General features: G+C 40.4%; 1 protein-coding gene across 4 annotated transcripts in view; it reads left to right on the plus strand.

The window, feature by feature from the left end:
- The window catches only part of DZIP1 (DAZ interacting zinc finger protein 1), a 64,450-nt gene that overhangs the window by 28,135 nt on the left and 15,513 nt on the right, over positions 1-20,802 (plus strand). For 3 of the 4 annotated variants that reach the window (XM_038759651.1, XM_038759654.1, XM_038759652.1), the window contains exons 7-14: positions 321-482; positions 1,168-1,305; positions 4,268-4,330; positions 8,641-8,781; positions 9,195-9,243; positions 12,301-12,357; positions 13,243-13,296; positions 17,390-17,452. In XM_038759651.1, coding sequence (XP_038615579.1) covers positions 321-482; positions 1,168-1,305; positions 4,268-4,330; positions 8,641-8,781; positions 9,195-9,243; positions 12,301-12,357; positions 13,243-13,296; positions 17,390-17,452 — 727 coding nt within the window. The remainder of the gene's footprint in view (positions 1-320; positions 483-1,167; positions 1,306-4,267; positions 4,331-8,640; positions 8,782-9,194; positions 9,244-12,300; positions 12,358-13,242; positions 13,297-17,389; positions 17,453-20,802) is intronic. The other variant, XM_038759653.1, reaches the window with a different exon arrangement.

The following is a 20,802-nucleotide window of genomic DNA, read 5'->3' on the forward strand; positions in this document are numbered from 1 at the left end:
CAGACACATTTCCTGCCTACGATGAGCTTCAGTACTAGTTCTCAATCCTCCTTAGACAGGTAGCCTTGTGTGGGACAGAGACTGTCTGACCTGATTACCTTGTATTTACCCCAGCATTTATTATGTATTATTAAGAGGTGAATTTACAGGAATGTGAGTGTTCTGATGTAGGAGGTATGCCTGCACAAATCTAAAGTGACCTGGGCTAGGTAATACATATGCAATGGACCTCGGAATATTTGATGTTTAATTTTAAACTGGGCAGTATTTGAGTTCCAGAGAGCCTGGAAAGTAATTTTTGATGGGGTTTTGTTTTTCAGGAGTATGAGATCCAGAAAACAAGAGAAGAAGAAATTCTGAAATCATTTGATAAATGGAAAGAGGAAGAAAAAGAGAAGCTTGTAGATGAAATGGAAAAAGTTAAAGGGATGTTTATGAAAGAGTTCCAAGAATTAACAACAAAGAATTCAGAATTAGAAAATGTGAGTTAAATCTAAAATTTTCCCATAGTCGTGATTAACATATCAGTGAGGATTCTCAAAGCTCATCTTTTCAGACTTCTTGAAAATGATCTGTAGTTCTTTGGTTACTTCATTAGAGCTTTCCTGTGGGTTTAGAATCCCTTAAGGCTCTGATTTTAGTCTTGTTCACTATCTCACTTATAAGAACCCTGGGCAGTGCCATCAGCTTCCTTGGGTTCGCCTAGTACCTATATTAAATGAAAGACAAATTGAAGCTCAATTTCCTTATAGTGCTCCTTCCAAGGGGGTCATTTGGGGGATTATTTGAGGTGAATTAACAGTCATTTACTCTTCAGTACCTTGTCAATAGGGAACGCTGATGGCATAAGCTATTAGAAGTTATTATTTACTCTAAAGCCCTCATTTTAGGCATTCATTTCAGCTTTTTCGTAACACCAAATCTTGTACCAGAGCTGCTAACAAGTAGGAAAATGGACTGATTTATGTTTCTCATCCTTCCCCAAGAAGGAATGGCAAAAGACTGTAGTAGGAATAGGATAGAGCTGTTTGAGGAGCCCTTAATAATATACACATATTTCATTATGCAGTGCAGAAGTATTAAAATCCTTTTACAAACTTCAAAATTAAACTTTTAAGCTGTTTGAACCAGAACCATAATGTGACCTAAATTTTATTTTTTTTCAAGCAATTATTAGAGATACAGAGGTCCAATATGCAAGTAAAATCCAATATAGGGACGCTTAAAGATGCCCAAGAGTTTAATGAAGATAGACCTCAGTGTTCTCAGGACTTTCAATATATGCTGCAACTTCTTGACAATCAGGTAGGCAACTTTTCAAAAGGTGGTAAAATTGAGCATATAGTAGAGTGATTATTGAGAGTACTGTATTAAGCATTGGGGAAGAATGCACAGGTGAGAAGCAGCGTGGCTTAGTGGAAAGAGCACGGGCCTAGGAGACAGAGGACCTGAGTTCTAATCCACATCTGCCATGTGTCTGTTCTGTGACCTTAGGCAAGTCATTTAACTTCTCTGGGCCACATTTATCTCATTTGCAAAATGGGGATTCAATCCTACTCCCTCCTACTTAGACTGTGAGCTTCATGTGGGACAGGGACTGTATCCAACCTGGGAAACTTGTATCTATCCCAGCACTTAGAACAATACTTGGCACATAGCACTGAACAAGTGCCATAATTATTATTTATTATATGGAAATCATACCAGGTAATTTATCATAGTCATTCTCAGTGACCAATTATAAATAATTGGTGATAACTTATAAAGTCTATGGATATCATTTCCTGGAAAGAGAATTAAAATCATGTTGTCATAAATGCAATATGGTGTCTGTTTTAAGAGATCACTTTAGGCTCATAATAAGTCGATGGTGTCATAAATTCTAAGAATATTGATTAAATGAACCTTAAGTAATGTTTGTAAAGACCTTTGGTATTGTGGTTTCATGTTCTATGCACCATTAATACCAGTGTCTTGGTTCAAGCTGTCATCCCCCATCAGATGAACTCACGTAAGTAACAGACTCCTTGCTGGTCTTACCACCTCAAGCCTCTTCTTCTACTATCTCCTATCTACAAACAGTCCGTGATTTTTGGAGGTGACATTACTGATGGTGAGGGTTTAGTCAGGCCTGCAAATATGGCTGAAAAGACTGACACCTCAGTCTTTTCAACCACATTCCCTTCTGCATTGTTTTCACATAAGTCTTGCCTCTGTTTCCAAGCCTCTTAATACCCCAATCTTCATGAATCTTATGGACGTGGTGGGGGTTAATAGGGAAAGGGCAACAAAATAGACTTCTAGACCGTGAGCCCACTGGTTGGGTAGGAACCGTCTCTATATGTTGCCAACTTGTACTTCCCAAGCGCTTAGTACAGTGCTCTGCACACAGTAAGCGCTCAATAAATACGATTGAATGAATGAATGAACAAAATACATATGAAAACCTGAAAACCCTGAGATGTGCACCTATTAAATTTCCTGTAAAATTTGCAGTTGTTTCATCCCTGCTCCTTTTCTCAGCTCAGCCTTGCTCACAGGAGGTAGATATAAGGTGGCAGGGAGAGCAGGGTGGGATAGTGGAAATCTAAAGGCTATTTCTGTTGGGATCAGCCCCAACATATGCTCAGTAACTGGGACAGATCTTTCGGGGGGCTGGCAAAGGGGCTGGTTTGAGAAAGCTTTGGAAGAAGGACTGCAGGATTTAGACAGACTGAATTTGAGTCTACAATCTAGGCCTACAATAAACTCTCAGCTATCCATTTCATCCTCTGGGTTAGCAAACTGAGAAACAGAAGAGCTTGGGTAATCAAATAATCTATCTTTCAGGGAAGTTTTGGAGGCTTTGTTGTCTCACGTTCACCATCGAGACCCTTGCTTTCCAACTTCACTCTATGTGGCTCTCATGATCCCTGCCTCATAATTGGCCTGCACATCTGTCACTCAGGACATAGTGGTAAAAGTCAGCCATTTGGGAGCAGGGATTCCTGTCCATCCCCCTTGGAGCAGGGGAGGGAGCATGAAAACCATCGTCCATTGTACAGTACTAGAAATCCCAAGTTCTTCCACTGCCTGAGTCGTGCTTAATGCCTCAACACTCACGGCCAAGGCTGGGAACATTTTGGTTTGGTTGTGCCATCTCTTCCTCCCTCTAGCCCCTGAAGCGGGAAGGGCACAAATAAACTGCATCACTGCCACCCACAACTGGGATATAGCCATTCAACTGTTCCACAAAGTACACAAAACTAAATACAGGGTCTCAGTACTATATGTATACACAGTCGGTTCTCCTGTAATCTGGAGATTCTAAGTACTACATAAATACAGTCAGTTTGCTTGTAACGTGGAACTTGTACCCATGACAAAGCATGAAAGATAACGGGTGTTATAGTATGCACAACCGTTTCATCCACCCTTTTCGGCACATTATTTCCATACAGGTTCGTGTTGCCCAGGTAAATATTCCCTAATCGTGTCAAAGCCAAAATGTGTAGTGAAAACTGTCAAGTCTGCTATTAAACATAGTTGAAGTATGCATTTTGGTTAGAAAGTAGTTGGGGAATTAGGAAACATTTGTCCAACGATGTAAACCAGTTTGGATATCAGAGAAGTATCATGGCCTAGTGGAAAAATCATGGTCCTAGGAGTCAGAGAACCTGGGTTCTAATTCTGGCTCTGCCACTTGCCTGCTGTACGACCCTGGGCAAGTCACTTGACAGTCTCCTCTTCTGTAAAATGCAGATTCACTATTTGTTCTCCCTTCTCCGTAGCTGGAAGCCCCATGTGTGACAGGGACTTTGTCTGACATGATTATCTTGTATCTACCCCAGTGCTTTTATCTGCTGTACTTGGTGAATAGTAAGCGTTTGCAAATACCACCGTTATTATGTTTTATAGCTTGCCACTGTCATAAGAAATGGTTGATGTACCGATTCTTGGTGTCAGTTCTGGTGAGAACTACAGTGTGAGTTTTCCTTAATGTGGAGTTTTGCGAGGAGGCAGTCCCTGCGTAACAGATGCTTGGGGGAGTGTGGGTGTGAGTGTGTATATTGAAAACATTCACCGAATGGTTTTCACGTATGCTGTGTGAAAATCATTCAGTGATCGTTTTCAGTAATTATTTTTTCTGTACGTATTTAGAGAGGAGGAAAGATGCAAAAATATGCACTCAGATGTAGTTTTGCTCTGAACTGCACAGTGGAGTTTGAGTGTGTTGGATTTTAAATACACATATTTGAGGCATACTGAATTTTTAATTCTTACATAGGAAATCAAGTGGAATTCTAGAGTACAAGCCCTTCATGAAGAACATAAAAAAGAAAAGGGCCAGGTAAGTTACAAAATAATATGTCTAGAATGTTTTTAAGCAAATGAATGTACGCATTATTTGATTTTCTTCATAATGAATACAAAATAACTGGTATTTCCTTAGCATGTATTATGTGCAAGCATTTTGCTAAGCACTGGCAAGATTCAATGCACAGATACACAGATACTGTGTGTCTCAATCTAAGAGAAAAAAATAACAAGGATTTATTCCCCATGTTACAGATGAGGAAATTGAGGCACAGAGAAGTTACACAACTTGTCCAAGGGCACACAGAAGTTATATGTCCATAGCCACCCCAGCTCCTCACGGTATAGAGCCACGGAAAAAGGCTTCAGGAAGGGCAGGAGACGGGCTCACCGGAGCGTCCCATCTCCCTTATCCCTGGCTCTAACCCCTAGTCTTTTGGCTGGCCATGACGTGGTTTAAACCACATAGCCAACGGATGATGCTACGACATAATGCACAGCTTATCCTCTCATCTCGGAGGACTTGGCCAGGAAAACGGGTCCTAGTTCAAACTCACGCTAATCCTTTGTGGAACCCGTCTGACTATATTCTGATGCTTGTAGCAAACCAGGCTGTGGTGAACCACCGGGTTAACCACAGCTACAGAAGGTCAAAGATCAAAGTCTGCTTTCCTTTGGCAGCAGAGACAGCAGAGTGAGGAAGAAACGAATAAGGTTCAAATGGATAATAGTGAAACAGCCATGGCCTAGTGGAAAAAGCAAGGGCCTGGGAGCATCACTCTCTGTCGTCCCCTTTCAGCAACAGGAAGTGCCATCACGATCCCCCACCTTCTCTCTCCATCAGGCAGCAGAAGGAAGCGCTCCCTTCCTTTCTCATATTTTATGTTCTCTAGAAGAGAGTCAGGGATATTATCAGACTTGATTTTTTAGTGCTTAGAGTAGGTTCCTTTTGGCAACTACCTACTGCTTCAGGTGTGAAGCTTTTGTCTTGGTATCCCCTCACTTTTGTTTTTCCCTTAATAAGAAAAAAAAGTAGTGGACAAAGGCAAGACCTGCCACTTGCCTGCTGTGTGATCTTCAGCAAATTATGTAATGTCTCTATGCCTCAATTTCCTCTTCTGTAAAATGGGCATTAAATACCCATCCTCCTCCCACTTAGACTGTGAATCCTATTTGAGAACAGACTGTGTTCTTTCTGATTGTATGGTATTTACTCCTGTGTTTAGCACAGTGATTGGCAGAGTATGTGCTTTAAAAATATTATTGTTAATATTATTGTTATTAGTAAGCCTAATTCCACTTGAGTTCTCACTTCTCAATCTACTTTCACTTGTATTCTCTACCTGTTATTCACCTTTCTAATGGAGTAGTATTTTGGGGAGGATGACATATGTTAAACATTTATTTTGAAGACCATGTTATAAAACCATTATGTTTTCAACTCTTAATTGCATATTAGTCCATACATGGAGAAGCAGAGTGGCTTAATGGAAAGAGCAGGGGCTTGGGTGTCAGAAGGACATGGGTTCTAATCCTACATCTGCGACTTGGTCTACTACGTGAGCTTGGGCCAGTCACTTCACTTCTCTGTGCCTCAATTACCTCAGCTATAAAATGGAGATTAAGCCCCATTTGGGACAGGGACTTTGTCCAACCTGATTAGCTTGTATCTACCCCTGCGCTTAGTACAGTGTCTGGCACATAGTAAGCACATAACAAATACCATAAAAAACCCAAACACACAAAAAAATTATATGAAGTAAGCAAATATATACAAAGCTATCCTGTGGTTCGGCACCTATGAATCCAACCATTAACCAGGAACAGTTTTGTTATTCTGTTAAAATTATAAATAAATAAATAAATAAAAGGGATGCCTTTCTTTTAAAGTGCTCTCAATTACTATTAATATTTTAATCTTCATATCACTTACATATCCGTAGGTCATAGTGTTGTTTGCTGCTGTTGTTGTTTCCAGAACTATTATCTTCTGCCACCACACACTGCCCCAATTCATTTGGGCACTGGATGACCGAGCCAAAAAGTGTGGATGGCTCAGTGCAAACCATCACCACTACTGCAACTACTGCAACAATTCAGTCACAAATTCTGCTGGCAATAGGACATACCTGTCCCCTCTTTCTTTTATGGTATTTAGAGCTTACTAGACAACAAGCACTGTACTAAGCACTGGAATAGATACAAGCTAATGAGGTTGGACACAGTCCATGTCTCACATAGGGCTCACATTCTTAATTCCATTTTACAGATGAGGTAACTGAGACACAGAGAAGTTAAGTGACTTGCCTGAGGTCACACAGCAGACAAATGGCGGAGTTGGTGTTAGAATCCAGGTCTTGCTGACTCCCAAGTCCCTACTCTATTCAGTAGGCTATACTGCTTCTTCTTTACCTTAACCTTTGAGGTCTGAGCAGTGTTTGTGCAATGGAAAGGGATCAGAAAGGTATACTAGTGTTTTCATGGGCACACTGTGCAAATATGTCAAAGACATTCTCTCAAAGGCACCTGCATTTATGGATGCAGTCTCACCATCACCAGTTTCATCTTTTGATGGAAGGACTACTGCCATCATGAAGTAGGTAAAACATAGTGTTATAGTTGGCATTTCCAAAGAAAAAATGCCAGTTTTTCCTTCCTCAGAAAACCCCCAACTGTGTTCCTCCCAGGTATGGAAATAGCAGTGTTCACTCCACTGGAAAAAAACAACATATATATATATATATATAAAGTATATATGTTATTTTACAAAAGAAAGAAAGAAAAGAGCTAGTTACTAGTATAAAACTTTCCAGATTTTGTGTGCCTTAGTCATAATAAAGGCTTCGCCAAGCTTCATGAATCAGAGAGCTGCAGCTCCAAAACAGAATATTGCCAAGAGCCATAGATCCCCAAATTCCTTTAATCAGAACAAAAAGCAAAGGTTAGGGGTTGGGGTAGAGTTGGGGGACTGAGGTGAGTGGCAGAGAACAGCTGATATTCTTGGGGCTAAGGAAGGAGCCAGGGGCCATTACCTCTCCCAGCCCAGGCGTCTATGGACAGTGGACCCACCGCTCCAAGAAAGGGCTGGAGCAGTCATGCCCTAGAGCCTGCTGGAGCAGGGAAAGAATAGTAAAGCAGGTATTACTTCAGCTTTTTATGTGAGCCGCACAGCAAGGAAAGAGCCACATGTAGCTCAAGACCTGCCGTTTGATCATCCCTGCTGCAGTACATAAGGAAGGACAGGTGAGAGATTTTTATAATGCTAGGACATGCAGACTTTTAGTATACCAACTTACGTCATTTAGAAATAACATGTTTTTTCCTTTTTAAAAAAAATCAAACGAGGAGTATTCTGGCAACCTAACTGATTTCCATTAATTATTCCACATGGATGATGCCTACTGTTCCTATAAAGCACATATTGTGTTTCTTTGTTTTGGGGAACTTGATTTTGCCAACTTTTTATTGCACTGTTCAGAGTCTTTGGCAGTACTATCACTGCCGTGGTTCTAAAGTCTAATATTCAGGCATGCTTCTGAGCACTAACTCCCCTTGGAAAAGAGATAGGCCTCTCTGATTTGAAGTTTAGGTAATTTGATGAACTAACAATATTTTCTTCAGTGAGTTGTGCCAAGATGCTCTTAAGGATGATGTGTCAATTGTCATAAGCATTTTAGATTCTGTATTGACATGTAATGTGGTGATTTGTTACTTATGTTCAAAGCTAATCAGTATGTTATTATGCCAGGATGCTCTAAGGATAATATGTCATTGCCATAACCTTTTTAGATACTGTATTTATAATTATAAATATTTATGTTTAAGGTGGTGATCTGTTATGTTCAAAGCTAATAAGTTAAAATGTTAATAAATTCTCAGTGTGGTTACATTATATTACCAAGTATATGTTATAGGGAATGATGTCATTTGCCTCAGAGGGTTTTGTGGAAACTAGCTAGAATTCACCGTACTTTTAATTCTGTTCATATTGTACTTTAGAACCCCAGTCGTCAACATAATAATAAATTGATTCATACCATGTATCATGAAAAATAACCAAAACAGTTTAGAAACTTAAATGAGGAGCGCTCTGGGGTTTGTGGGGAACCATTTGATGGCCAGAGTAGATGCCCCCCATCTTTACAACCCCACACCATAGGAGGCATCATTCCCTCTTACTTCACCTTCTCCCACCCCATGGTGAGGTGGGTGAAACCTTTTTTAACCACTAAAGTCCTTTCAGTGAAGATTTGGAAGTTCAGCATGGACCATATTTAAAGGATCTAAAATAAAAAGAAGTTTTGTATGATATTAAAGAAGACTATACTTTACCCTCTTTTTCAGCTCCTGTCACATATAGAAAAACTCCAAGCATCAACAATAGTAGACCTAAATGCGAGCAATGTTTTCTATAAGAAAAGGATAGAGGAACTAGGGCAGAGACTTCAAGAACAAAATGAATTGATTATTACTCAGAAAAAACAGGTATTGGGAGTCATTTGTCAATTGTTATTGACAAAATTAATTTGCATGTGAAAATGTGCTGTTTTTAATTTGAAAAGATTTTGTAGACTGCAAAGCAAGACAGAAGTTTTATTTCTTCCTTTGATATTTGGATCAGCGTAGTGTGGTGAAGGTACATTTTTAACTCGTTTTTATTCGTAACTGGCTTTGTAGCTAAATTAGTTCTGTGAAATTAAGAAAATGATGAAAGAATAAATCCAGCATTATTCATCTAGGCTTTTTTTTAAGCTTGAAGCTTATCTCTAGCAGTAGTGAGTAATTTCTGTGTAATGGTTTGTAGAATTCAATGAAAATATGCACATGGACAAATACTACTATCACACTACCCATTTCTAATTTTGTGTATCATCTGTAGTTATTTTGCTTCATTTCAGATTAAGGCATTTTCCAGTAAGCCATTAAAAAGCAACAGAGGACAGAATGGTAAGTAAAACTATATCAAAATGCTGGGTGTAATTCTTCCCATTCATCTTTCAGATACATTGGCTCATTTGGACTATGCACATAAGCAAATAAGAATAGGGCTTCAAAAGTGGGAGGAGGAGGTCTGGGGATGGGATAGGAAGAGGGCTCTGGCTCTGTTGCTTGTCTGTAATGTCACCTTGATCAAGTCCCTTAACTTCTCTGGGCCTCAGTTACCTTATCTGTAAAACAGGGATAAAGACTGGGAGCCCCGTGTGGGACATGGATTGTGTCCAACCCTATTACTCTGTTTTTATCCCAGCGCTTAGAATAATGCCAGGCACATAGTAAGCACGTAACGAATACCTTAAAAAAGGTGGGGTGGGGAGGTGTAATAGAGAGTTTGGAGTATGGAGTTGGGGAGAAGAGGTGGGCAAGCCCTACCAGCAGTAGCATCAAGTATGGGGAGGACTGAGTGAGGGGTGGGAGCCAGAAGTGGAGAGGGGTTACATACCTGGATGAACGAAAATCCATAACTCAAAAATATTACACGATGTCACTTGATCAAAAAAGTGAATTTTGCAAGACTTGTGTGGAATCTAAGCCAGGGTGCCAGCTACCAGGGCTGGGAGCCAGACCTCTCCAAGGTAGCTTATTGCCATTGGAGTTTTCTTTGTTTTGTGGAGAGGGAATGGAGATGAAGTTTCTCCAGTTTCCAGGGAGCCCTGGGTCTGCCTAGTGATGCTTTTAAATCTCTTTACAGTTTGGGGTTTTCATGTCCAAGACTGAACTCCTTGTCTTCCCTCCCAAACCCTGCCCTCTCCCTGACTTTCCCATCACTGTTGACGACACTACCATCCTTCCCATCTCACAAGCCCACAACCTTGGTGTCATCCTTGACTCCGCTCTCTCGTTCACTCCTCACATCCAAGCCGTCACCAAAACCTACCGGTTTCACCTCCGCAACATTGCCAAGATCTGCCCGTTCCTCTCCATCCAAACCGCTACCCTGCTCGTTCAAGCTCTCATCCTATCATGTCTGGATTACTGTATCAGTCTCCTCTCCGATCTCCCATCCTCCTGTCTCTCCCCACTTCAGTCCATACTTCACGCCGATGCCTGGGTTGTCTTTGTCCAGAAATGCTCTGGGCATTTACTCCCCTCCTCAAAAAACTCCAGTGGCTACCAGTCAACCCACGCAACAGGCAGAAACTCCTCACCCTGGGCTTCAAGGCTGTCCATCACCTCACCCCCTCCTACCTCACCTCCCTTCTCTCCTTCTACAGCCCAGCCCGCACCCTCCACTCCTCTGCCGCTAATCTCCTCACCGTACCTCATTCTCGCCTGTCCCGCCATCGACCCCTGGTCCACGTCATCCCCCTGGCCTGGAATGCCCTCCCTCCCCACAGCCACCAAGCTAGCTCTCTTCCTCCATTCAAGGCCCTACTGAGAGCTCACCTCCTCCAGGAGGCCTTCCCTGACTGAGCCCCCTCCTTCCCCTCCCCCTCCTCCCCCCTCCATCCCCTCCACCTTACCTCCTTCCCTTCCCCACAGCACCTGTATATATGTATATATGTCTGTACGTATTTATTACTCTATTTTACTTGTACATATTCTATTTATTTTATTTTGTTAATACGTTTTGTTTTGTTCTCTGTCTCCCCCTTCTAGACTGTGAGCCCACTGTTGGGTAGGGACTGTGTCTATATGTTGCCAACTTGTACTTCCCAAGCGCTTAGTACAGTGCTCTGCACACAGTAAGCGCTCAATAAATACGATTGAATGAATGAATGAAAAGTACCTTAACCTTTATGTATGCTGATCAATTCCTTAAGGAGAATGATATTTGCTTCTGAAACTGAATAGCATAGAGATACATAGTAAATGTTTGATTTTATTGATTATTGAGCATGGAGCAAATATTTATTTGTTAGACTAAGCATGGAAAACTTTCCTAAACTGTTTGTGTTTGCAGTAACAGGTAAATATCCTGAAGGATTAACTGTTTTTTCTTTGGTTTTAATGGTATTACTCTTCTTGGGCATCCCTGAAATAATTGAAATTGAGCCTTGCTTGTCAAGTTTAAATCTATTTTTAAGTGCTTTGCCTCCAATGACATTTACATTTACTTTTAAGATTGGCTACGGAAGTGGTCTATTATGTCTTTAAAAAATTGCCGTACCTTGTCTGCACAACATTGTCTCAGAGCAAGAGAGTGGTGATGAACTTTCTGTGGATATTGCTTGTAATTTTAAAGTTGTTTCCTGCGGATTTTTCCTGGGACTTTTTTTCAAGAGGAATATCTCTGAGAATAAATTTTACAATAACACTTTTAAAATTGCACCTTCTCATTCTCTCTTCAAGCTTGTTGTCATTTGTGGGTAACAGTGGCAATGACTGTGCATTGTCCACATCGGAAAATTTCTCCATTCCATTATTTTTACAGTAGATTTGAGATTAAATCTTTTTCAGTTTTCCCAGTCAAACCCTATACTTTCAAACCCTATTCTTTCTAAAACCTCACACTATTTGATTACATGCTTTATTTTAGGTAGCTATTTAGTAGTAGTAATAGCATTAATCCAATCCTAAGTACAGTGCTCTGCACACAGTAAGTGCTCAATAAATACAATTGAATGAATTAAGCACATACTGTGTACAAAGCACTGTATGTAAGCACTAGGAAAAAATACATACTTTAGAATTAAACAGGTTCCCTGGCCCTCAAGGACTCATAATCTGAGAAACATAAAAAAATGTATTTAACAAATAATTTCAACTCTGTGTTCTACTTACTTTTTTCTGTAAGTTAATCACCTGTGGAATTAAACTAAACAGAACTCGAAATAGCCTGAATGAGTTGATGCCACTTCTCGGTATGACTTACTTTTTTGTTAGGAGTGTATAACTGTGTAACTTCAGATAACTGTTTGCCAAAAAACTGTAGGTTTACTAGTTTTAATTGTTAAAATTTTAAATATAATATTTCCCTTCGTCTTTTCTTAATAATTTTCAGTGCTATGACTTTAATTTTTCCTTGAATAAACCCTGCTAATCGTACATCTTTTGCTCTTCCAGTAAGTCTTTCAACGTGGCAAACTTCAGAAGCCAAATCGAGTACACCAACCTTGCACAGTAAGTTCTACAATAGACTCAGTGTTTTACATGTATGCTAACCCATCACATAGTCTACTCATTTATTTACTTTGGAAAAATTCCTATGGGAAGAAAACACAGTTTAGAGATTGATTTATTTTGCTATTCTTCCTACATTTGACTTTGTTTCAAAACACATTTTTCAAGTTTATTGATGAGGGGAAGCAGCCTGGCCTGGTGGAAAGAGCACAGTTAGAGAGTCAGAGGACCTCAGTTTTAATCTTGGCTCCACCATGTACCTGCTATGTGACCTTGAGCAAATTACTTAACTTCTCAGTGCCTCAGTTCCCTCATATGCACAATAGGGAATCCACACCTGTTCTCCTTCCTACTTAGATGATGAGGTCCATGTGGGACCTGATTATCTTGTAACCTACCCCAGCGCTTAGTACAGTGCTCAGCACATAGTGAGCGCTTAAATACTATTATTATTATTATTATTATGTGGGGAATGAAGGGGAATACATGGGAGCCAGGGGAAACGATTTTTAAAGTTGAGATGGGGGAAAAGTGTAAAAAGGATTTAGGAGTTGGAGGAGGAGTTACTACCTGATTGCTAGGCAGAATTGCTAAGGAGGTGCTCTTTTATTTCTGCTGAAGTATAAGTATGTTCCCTACCAAGTTCTACCAAGGTGTAGGGAGAGAACCAGAAAATTCTGACTTGAAGGCTTAGGTTTGATCCTGCCTAGAAACAGATAGGTGGGGAGTTATTACATATAATATTTAAAGTTTAGAAAGTTACTTCCTATTAGCTGTGAAAATGAAATAATCAACAATGCTATTTATAGTCTGAACTATAATATTCCTGTTCCAGTCCTCCTTTAGATTTGATTATAAAATGCTTTATGTTTTATGCCATTTCAGTTAATGCCCCAGCACCTCAGGCTTTGGACCCAAAATCCAGTCCAACAGTACCTGGTACGTCTCAGTAATCAGCACATTGTTTTATGTGATGTTACCACAGAATTGGATCAATTAGTAACCGAAAGTGCTTCAGTAAGGGTAATTAAGATGGAATAGGAAACAATTTAATGATACTAGTTAAATCAGTGAAACTGTAATTTCTGTGTGACCTTATTCTAAAAATGTGTAATAAGAAACACTTAAAAGTGTGAAATCAAATGGTGGTGGTGATTTCAAATGAGTCTTCCCCTGTGTTTCTTTTATACGTGGTATTAAACCTGATGGAAAAAGTGTATGTTAGGATTAGAAAAGTTAGACCTACTAACCCTAAGCCCAACTAACATGGGGCAGCTCATTTGTTTCTTTATCTCTGAATAGGCTGCAAGCCACTTAGCATTTCAATCATAAAATAAGCAATGGCATTCTTGGGTAGGACCAGTGGTCTGATCCAGCCTATCCTTCTATCTTCCTTGGTGGCATTAGAATTCCTAGAGGAACCATGAGTTGGTTACCTTCCTTCGTGTCCAGGCTAAGGGTTAAGGGTGTAAAGTTTAACATCCCTAACTTTCCCTCTAGTAACTCTTCCTGGATCTGTCACCACTTGATTCAATTGAACCAACTGCTATTTTCAGCCTGCACAACTTCCTGTGATCATGAATTCTGTTGGTTTACCACCTGCTGTGTGAGAATGTTTGTTTTAAACTTACCACCTTCAAGCTTCAGTGGTTACCCGGGTGCCCTAGGCCTGTTGCTGCGGGATTTGGGGAACTGCAATTCTTTGTTCACCCTAGTCCATAACCTTTATGATTACTCAGGAATTTTCAGCAATTAATCTAAAAAAGCCAATGAGGTCACTGGATGGGTAACATGAGGAAGGTAGGAGCACAAATGAATCCAGTGCTAACAGACCATTCTGACTGTCCACCGAGGACCCTTTCCAGAAAGATGATTTTTATAATAATAGTAATAATAATGATGGTATTTGTTAAGCACTTACTATGTGCCAAGCACTGTTCTAAGCAACACATTATGCCTTTGCTACATATGTAAGAGAACAGAGATTTCGAAGGAGAGGACCCCTGTACTCCCTTTAGCCCAGACTTACCCTTAAGAAAAGAGACTGTGCTGATTGCCATGAGGCAGAAACTGTAGCTTCCAGAGCAGTGATCTGAAGTAGAGATTTCATCTCACCCAGAGCCATGCTTGTCTCATCAACTTGAGTTCATGCCACTTTAGCTCCTCACAGCGTAGACAAGCTTTTGGAGCTAATTGATTATTGGAGAATTTCTATTGTACTCTATTTTTGCTAGGCTATTTTATAGTTTTTAAAGTTCCTGTGAAAGAAAATACTTTAATTTTTTAGATTGTAAATGGTACTTTTTAAAAATTCTGCCCCCAAATTCCTCCAAAGGATATTAAATGGCAGGGATATCTAATATATAATTAGTGTTAGGAGTATTTATGAAGCACTTACTGTGTGCAGAGCACTGTACTAAGTGCTGGGAGAGAATACACGGGTGAGAATTAAACATAGTCCCTGTCCCACATGGGGCTCACAATCTAAAAGATAATTCTGTCTATTTTTGCAAACAGAGGTGAAATTCAGTATTCTAGTTTAAAGTCCACTATGTCAATCTATCCATGTCTTCTTATTTAGAAAGTACTAAACTTAATAAGATTCATGGACTAATTAATGAGGTGACCTATTAGCCCTAATTATTTTCTAGTGTCATAAGTTGACTCAATATATTTGAATACATGAAGTTATGTATGTAATCTATAAATAATCTAGATTGTTCCTTGAAATGTATGCTTTTGTGGTCATAGAGGTGTTTAGACAATGCAGATTTTATCCCTTAGTAATAGAGAATAAATTATAATGAGTCTTTTTGAAATTGTTAGAATAGTGTACATCTGAGAAAAAGTTCCTGAAAAAAATGCACTCTTTGCTTCCATTAGAAATTCTCTCATGTCTTACCCTCTAGCCAAGCCATATAATTATAACAATGGTATTTGTTAAGCACTTACTATTGTGCCAGGCACTGTAGTAAGTGCTAGGGTAGATACGAGATTGGACACAGTCCATGGCCCACGTGGGGCTCACAGTCTTAATCACCCTTTCACAGATGAGGTAACTGAGGCCCAGAGAAGTTAAGTGACTTGCTCAAGGTCACACAGCAGACAAGTGGCAGATCTGGGATTAGAACCCCGGTCCACTGACTTTCCAGCCCGTACTCTTTCCACTAGGCCCTGATGCTTCCCATTTCTTACTCTTAAAGTATAGCTGAGTCTTGGACAGGAATTCTGATGGCCCTTTGGGTGGTTATGAAGTGGCCTGGGGATGGTAGAGGAAGGAAATGTCTTCAGGATTGGTTGGGTTCTGCCTGGAGCCACAGACAATGAATGAATGAAAATTATTTTAGCAGTGGTGGCTTGGAAATTTCTGGGGTCTGCCCCATGTGATAGAAGAGGGAATAATAATAATAATAATGGCATTTATTAAGTGCTTACTATGTGCAAAGCACTGTTCTAAGCGCTGGGGTGATTACAAGGTGATCAGGTTGTCCCACCGGGGGCTCACAGTTTTAATCTCCATTTTACAGAAGAGGTAACTGGGGCACAGAGAAGTTAAGTGACTTGCCCAATAGCTGACAATTGACAGAGCCAATAAGGCACTTTCACAATTATTCATGCTAATTATCCATTAATTAGCACGGGTAATTGTGAAAGTGCCTCATTCTTTGTTTCAAAAATAAATATTTTGCCTAATAGGACTGCATAACTCATAAGTGGTATACACAATAATGGTGCATTCATTAAGTTTATGAAAGTAGCTTTAGAAGAGCTCCCACAATAACAAAAAATTCAGTGCTTGTGGCACTTCTTTACAATCCCTAACAAATGCCATGGTATTGATCAGTTCTACAGTCATATATTCCTCAAGAAAAAAATGACCCTTTAAAGATAATTCCTGCAGCTAGGAATGGTTCAAAATTAGTCATTTATTGGGTATCCCCCTTTAGGTAGAGAATTGTGTAAAATGTACCTGGGCAGTTGTGAAAAAATAAGTTTGATGTGGTCTTGCCCTCAAACAGTTTATAACCTAGAAGACAGACAGAAAATTTAACACTGATTTTTTTTAATGATCAACATACAAGAATAGAAAGTTATCATTTCCAAAGGCTTTATTAACAATTCCCTCCTAAACCTGTGAAGCAATTTCAAAATTTTAAGACAAATTTCTATTACCATCTTGCTCAGACATTAATAGATCAGTCACATTTCTAGGTATATTTTATATATAGTTCTGTGTATAAAGAACTTAGAATGTGCAAAGCACTATGCCATGGATAGTGAATCAGACACAGTCCATAGTCCACAATTGTGCCTCAGTCTTAAACCGGGAAGATAGTAAATGGGGAAAAACCAACCAAAATCTCTGAAGACAACCTAATTCAGTACTGAGGCCAACTGAATTCAGAAGTAATAACCTTTCATTAATTGTTGGAGGGAGTAGTGGTTGGGCTTCTCACCAATCTAGGCTAGGCTTTCCATGGACCGTGATTCTGAATTCTGAGTGTTGTAAAAGGGGGGCTTCTTGCCTACTTGCCACCCCTATGGGAGGGGGGACTTCTACAGTGTCAGGGGAGGAAGCTCCCTCCTTGCCCGCCCCCTCCATTGACCTTGGAATCTTGGGTACATTGGAAATTGTAGTCAGGAAAATGACAACAGATTAGTTAACCACACTTAGTGCCTGGTTGAGTACATTTGAATTTCAGATGGAGCCTGCAAATTGGTTTTGACAGACACTCCAAAAAGTTGTGTTCTTTTGTGCTGTTAAAAGTCTGCATTTTATAAAAATTGAGAACTTAGTGGAGGTAAAGCCAAGAAATCTACAGAAAATGGCATGTATAATTTCTTTAAAGTAGACCACAATTAAATTCCCATGAAAATACTGTTTTTCAAACATGCATGATAAAACCCATCTAAATTGAATGTTTTAATAAAGTCAGATTTATTTTTCCATATTCAGGCTATTCGAAAATAATATGACTTTGACATTATCCTTCTGTTGTCCTGTTGTGCTGTTCTTATTTTTCCTCATCAGTAGAACAGGCATTTTCGTCGCACATACTGGAACCAATAGAGGAACTTTCAGAGGAGGAAAAAGGTAATAGTGTGGTCAATTGAGGCTTGTGTACGTTAATTGTTGCTTTTATTTTGAATAATTAGACACAATACAACCATAAAAGATGTTCCAGTATTTTTATCATGCTATTTCAGGAAAGTGTTGAGAATTGATTTTTTAAAATTTGTGAAATGTGGTATGCTCTATAGTTTTCCGGTGACCACAAAAGAGTTCTTATTAAGAATAATCAAACAAGAACTTACTGTTTTTACAACTACCCTAAATAGTTAATCATCTTTGATCATCCTGTGTCCATGTTTTTTTCTTGTTTGTTTTTATCAATTCATTTTATTGGGCACTTAGGTCAGTTGGTAATTCTGCATCCCATAGCTTTCTGGAAACAAGACGATGCCTAGCACATTAGTAAATTATTAATTATTGAAATTAATTATTAAATTAAATGATTAATGGATTGAAATGTGTACAAAAGGAATGGATGAAATATACTTTTTTGTTGGGAGGTAGGTAGCTGGGTTCACGTCTCCCAAAGATAGGTAATTATAGTATTTATTAAGTGCTTACTATGTGCCAAAGCACTACGGAGAGTGCTGGATTAGATATATGATAATCCTATTGGACACATTCCTTTCCTGCATGGGGCTCACAGTCACAGAGGTAGGGAGAGTAGCTATTTTATCTATTTTGACCCCATTTTAGAGATGAGGAAATATGTTTGGAGAAGTTGTCACACAACAGCCTAGTAGCCGGACTGGGACTAGAACCCATATTTCCAGGCCAGTGCTGGGCTTTTCCCCCTAGACCATGCTGCTTCACTGGGAGCCAGGCCAGCCAGATGAGATCAGAGAAGGGAGTCGCTCTCTCCACCCCCTTCTCCCCTCCCTCCCACCCCAAGAGGGAGAAAGGGGAATAATTTAAGCAGCTATTATATTATTATAATTATATTATTATAATATAATAATATTATATATTATTAGGTTTACATATGCCAAATTTTCTTCCTAACCACCTTCCAATTTCGTCAGTTCACCAATACTGCAAGTTTCTTATGACACACCGAACCTAGTTACATAACTAGCACAGAACCATTAATTCATTCAATGGTATTTATTGAGCGCTTACTGTGTGCAGAGTATTGTATAAGTTGTAAAGACGAATGGTGTCCACACAGAATGGTGTGCCATTCTCAATGGTGAAAACAGGACAATGGTACAACAGTATTTGTTGCTGAAGAGGGGTATATTCTCTTCCTCTGGATTTACTGTATTTAATTTCTAGTACTTAGTGTTCTCTGTAGGTACTACATAAATACTCTATATCTACTACTTTTGTGGCATAAACAGTCATCAAATTATTCAAAATGTCTATTTCCTTCTAGTTGCACTTTAGATATGTTCCCTAGAGTCTGCAAGATGAGCAGGTCGTGTACTGCCTGGCATTTGTTTAATGGCAAAGTTTGATATTTAATAAGATACTTTATTTCTTTAGGCACATTATAGTAAAAGATTGAAGCCCACTGCCGGCAGAGGTCTAAAGTAATCCATTCTCCTGGATTTGCTCTGCCTCTCTCTGAGTCTCCAGAGCATGGGAGAAATGGTGATTAGGAGGAGCCAGCAGACAGCCTGGGCTCCTTCTGGTTCCCCGAAGCTGATCTGCCACCTGAGCCAGGAGAGGCACTTTCCACGGCTTTGGGTCCGGTCTGGCTACGGTGGGTAGTAGCAGTAGAGGCGATAGCAATGAGCACCTGTCAGCATTCCTTATCCTCTCTGCTGCCAAGTCCTAAGGTAGGGGAGGAGGAGAAAGTGGCAGTGGGGTTACGGGGGCTATCAAGCAGGAACCCCCAGCCCCTGGCCAGAGTGAATGGCAGAGGGGGGCTTCTAGCTGCATGGTTCTTCCAGGCCCAGCATGGCAAGAGGCTAATTCAGGAGCAGGTGGAACAGCTCCCATAGAGAGAGCCAACTGCTTTTCCACTCTGGCTCCTTCAGTGCTGCATCGCCAGGAGGATGTGGCGGCGGCAGTGTAAAGGCAGGCTGGTTCAGGACAGTGCTACCCACGGAGGATGAGGAGCACAGTGACCAGTGATGTGGATGGTGTGGTGGCAGCCAGGACGTGATGCAGGGAGATCATGTAGTTCGTCGTTTTCTCCCGCACCTCTCCGGCATGGCCACCTCGCCCCGGCCTCATCCCCTCATATTCGGCTGCTGAAGCCTTGGCTGCACTGTGAGACCTCTCGGGTGGGTTTGGTGCAAGGAGAGGATGACTGAGAGCTAGGTTCAGATCTGGGTCCCGCAGTGGCAGCAAGGAGAAGTTAAGAGTTCTGCAATGGGAAAGGGTGGAACAAAGCGGGGATAGCCGGTCCAATGCAGGCGGCTTTTGGTTGTGCCTAGGACCGTGGTGGCAGTTTGTGCAGCTGAGGGCTTTATTGTGGAGGTTTTCTATGCCTCCCCAGCCCAGGGCCCAGGGCCACATTATCCATTAATCCCACCTGGGATTAACTGGGTAACATTGAAGACAAGTTGATCGGAGTGAACTTTTGCATGGCAAGGATAACGTTTGTTAAGCATGGTAGCTGGGATTCAACCCAGATAAAGGCATGGATGTGTATCTCAAAGAAAAAAGATGATGGAAGTAAAATCACTGATATGTTGGCAGTAATGAGATTGAAAGAGCTCGTGGAATAACTGGAATCAACTAGCGCTCGTGGAATAACCAGAATCAACCACAGTCAGAATATTGTGAAATCAATAAGCCCCTCCCCACACTGAATATTTATGGTGTTTCTTCAGGCTATGGGTTGATGTGGAGAGTCTACACCTAAAAATTCCCCAATAACCCTCCAAATGACTAGGCAAAGTCATTTTCTGGGTGTCAATCAGTCAATCAGTGGTATTTATTGAGGGCTTATTGTGTGCAGAGCACAGTATTAAGCACCTGGGAGAATTCATTACAACAGAGGTGACAGATCCATTCCTTGCCCTCATCGAGCTTACAGTCTAGAGGACATCCCTAACTCAGTTGACTAGAACTTTGGATGACAAAGCTTTGATCAATTTGACTGTGTATATAGATGTTCAGGAAGAGATGAAATGCAAGTAGGTGATGGAAATTATGTGGTTTAACCCATCTCATTTTGCATTAAAAAAACTCCTTTCCATTGACTTCAAGACTCTCCACTGGCTGTCCCTAGTTTACATTGTGGCTTTCTTCACCTGCTACTCTACAGCCTTAATAATAATTGTAGTATTGTTAAGTGTTTACTATGTCCTAGGCACTGTACTAAGCGCTGGGGTGGATACAAGCAAATCAGATTGAACACAGTCCCTGTCCCACCTGGGGCTCACAGTCTTAATTCCCATTTTACAGCTGAGGTAACA

This window comes from Tachyglossus aculeatus, chromosome 17 (genome assembly GCF_015852505.1).
Source record: "Tachyglossus aculeatus isolate mTacAcu1 chromosome 17, mTacAcu1.pri, whole genome shotgun sequence".
In the NCBI taxonomy this organism is placed as follows: domain Eukaryota; kingdom Metazoa; phylum Chordata; class Mammalia; order Monotremata; family Tachyglossidae; genus Tachyglossus; species Tachyglossus aculeatus.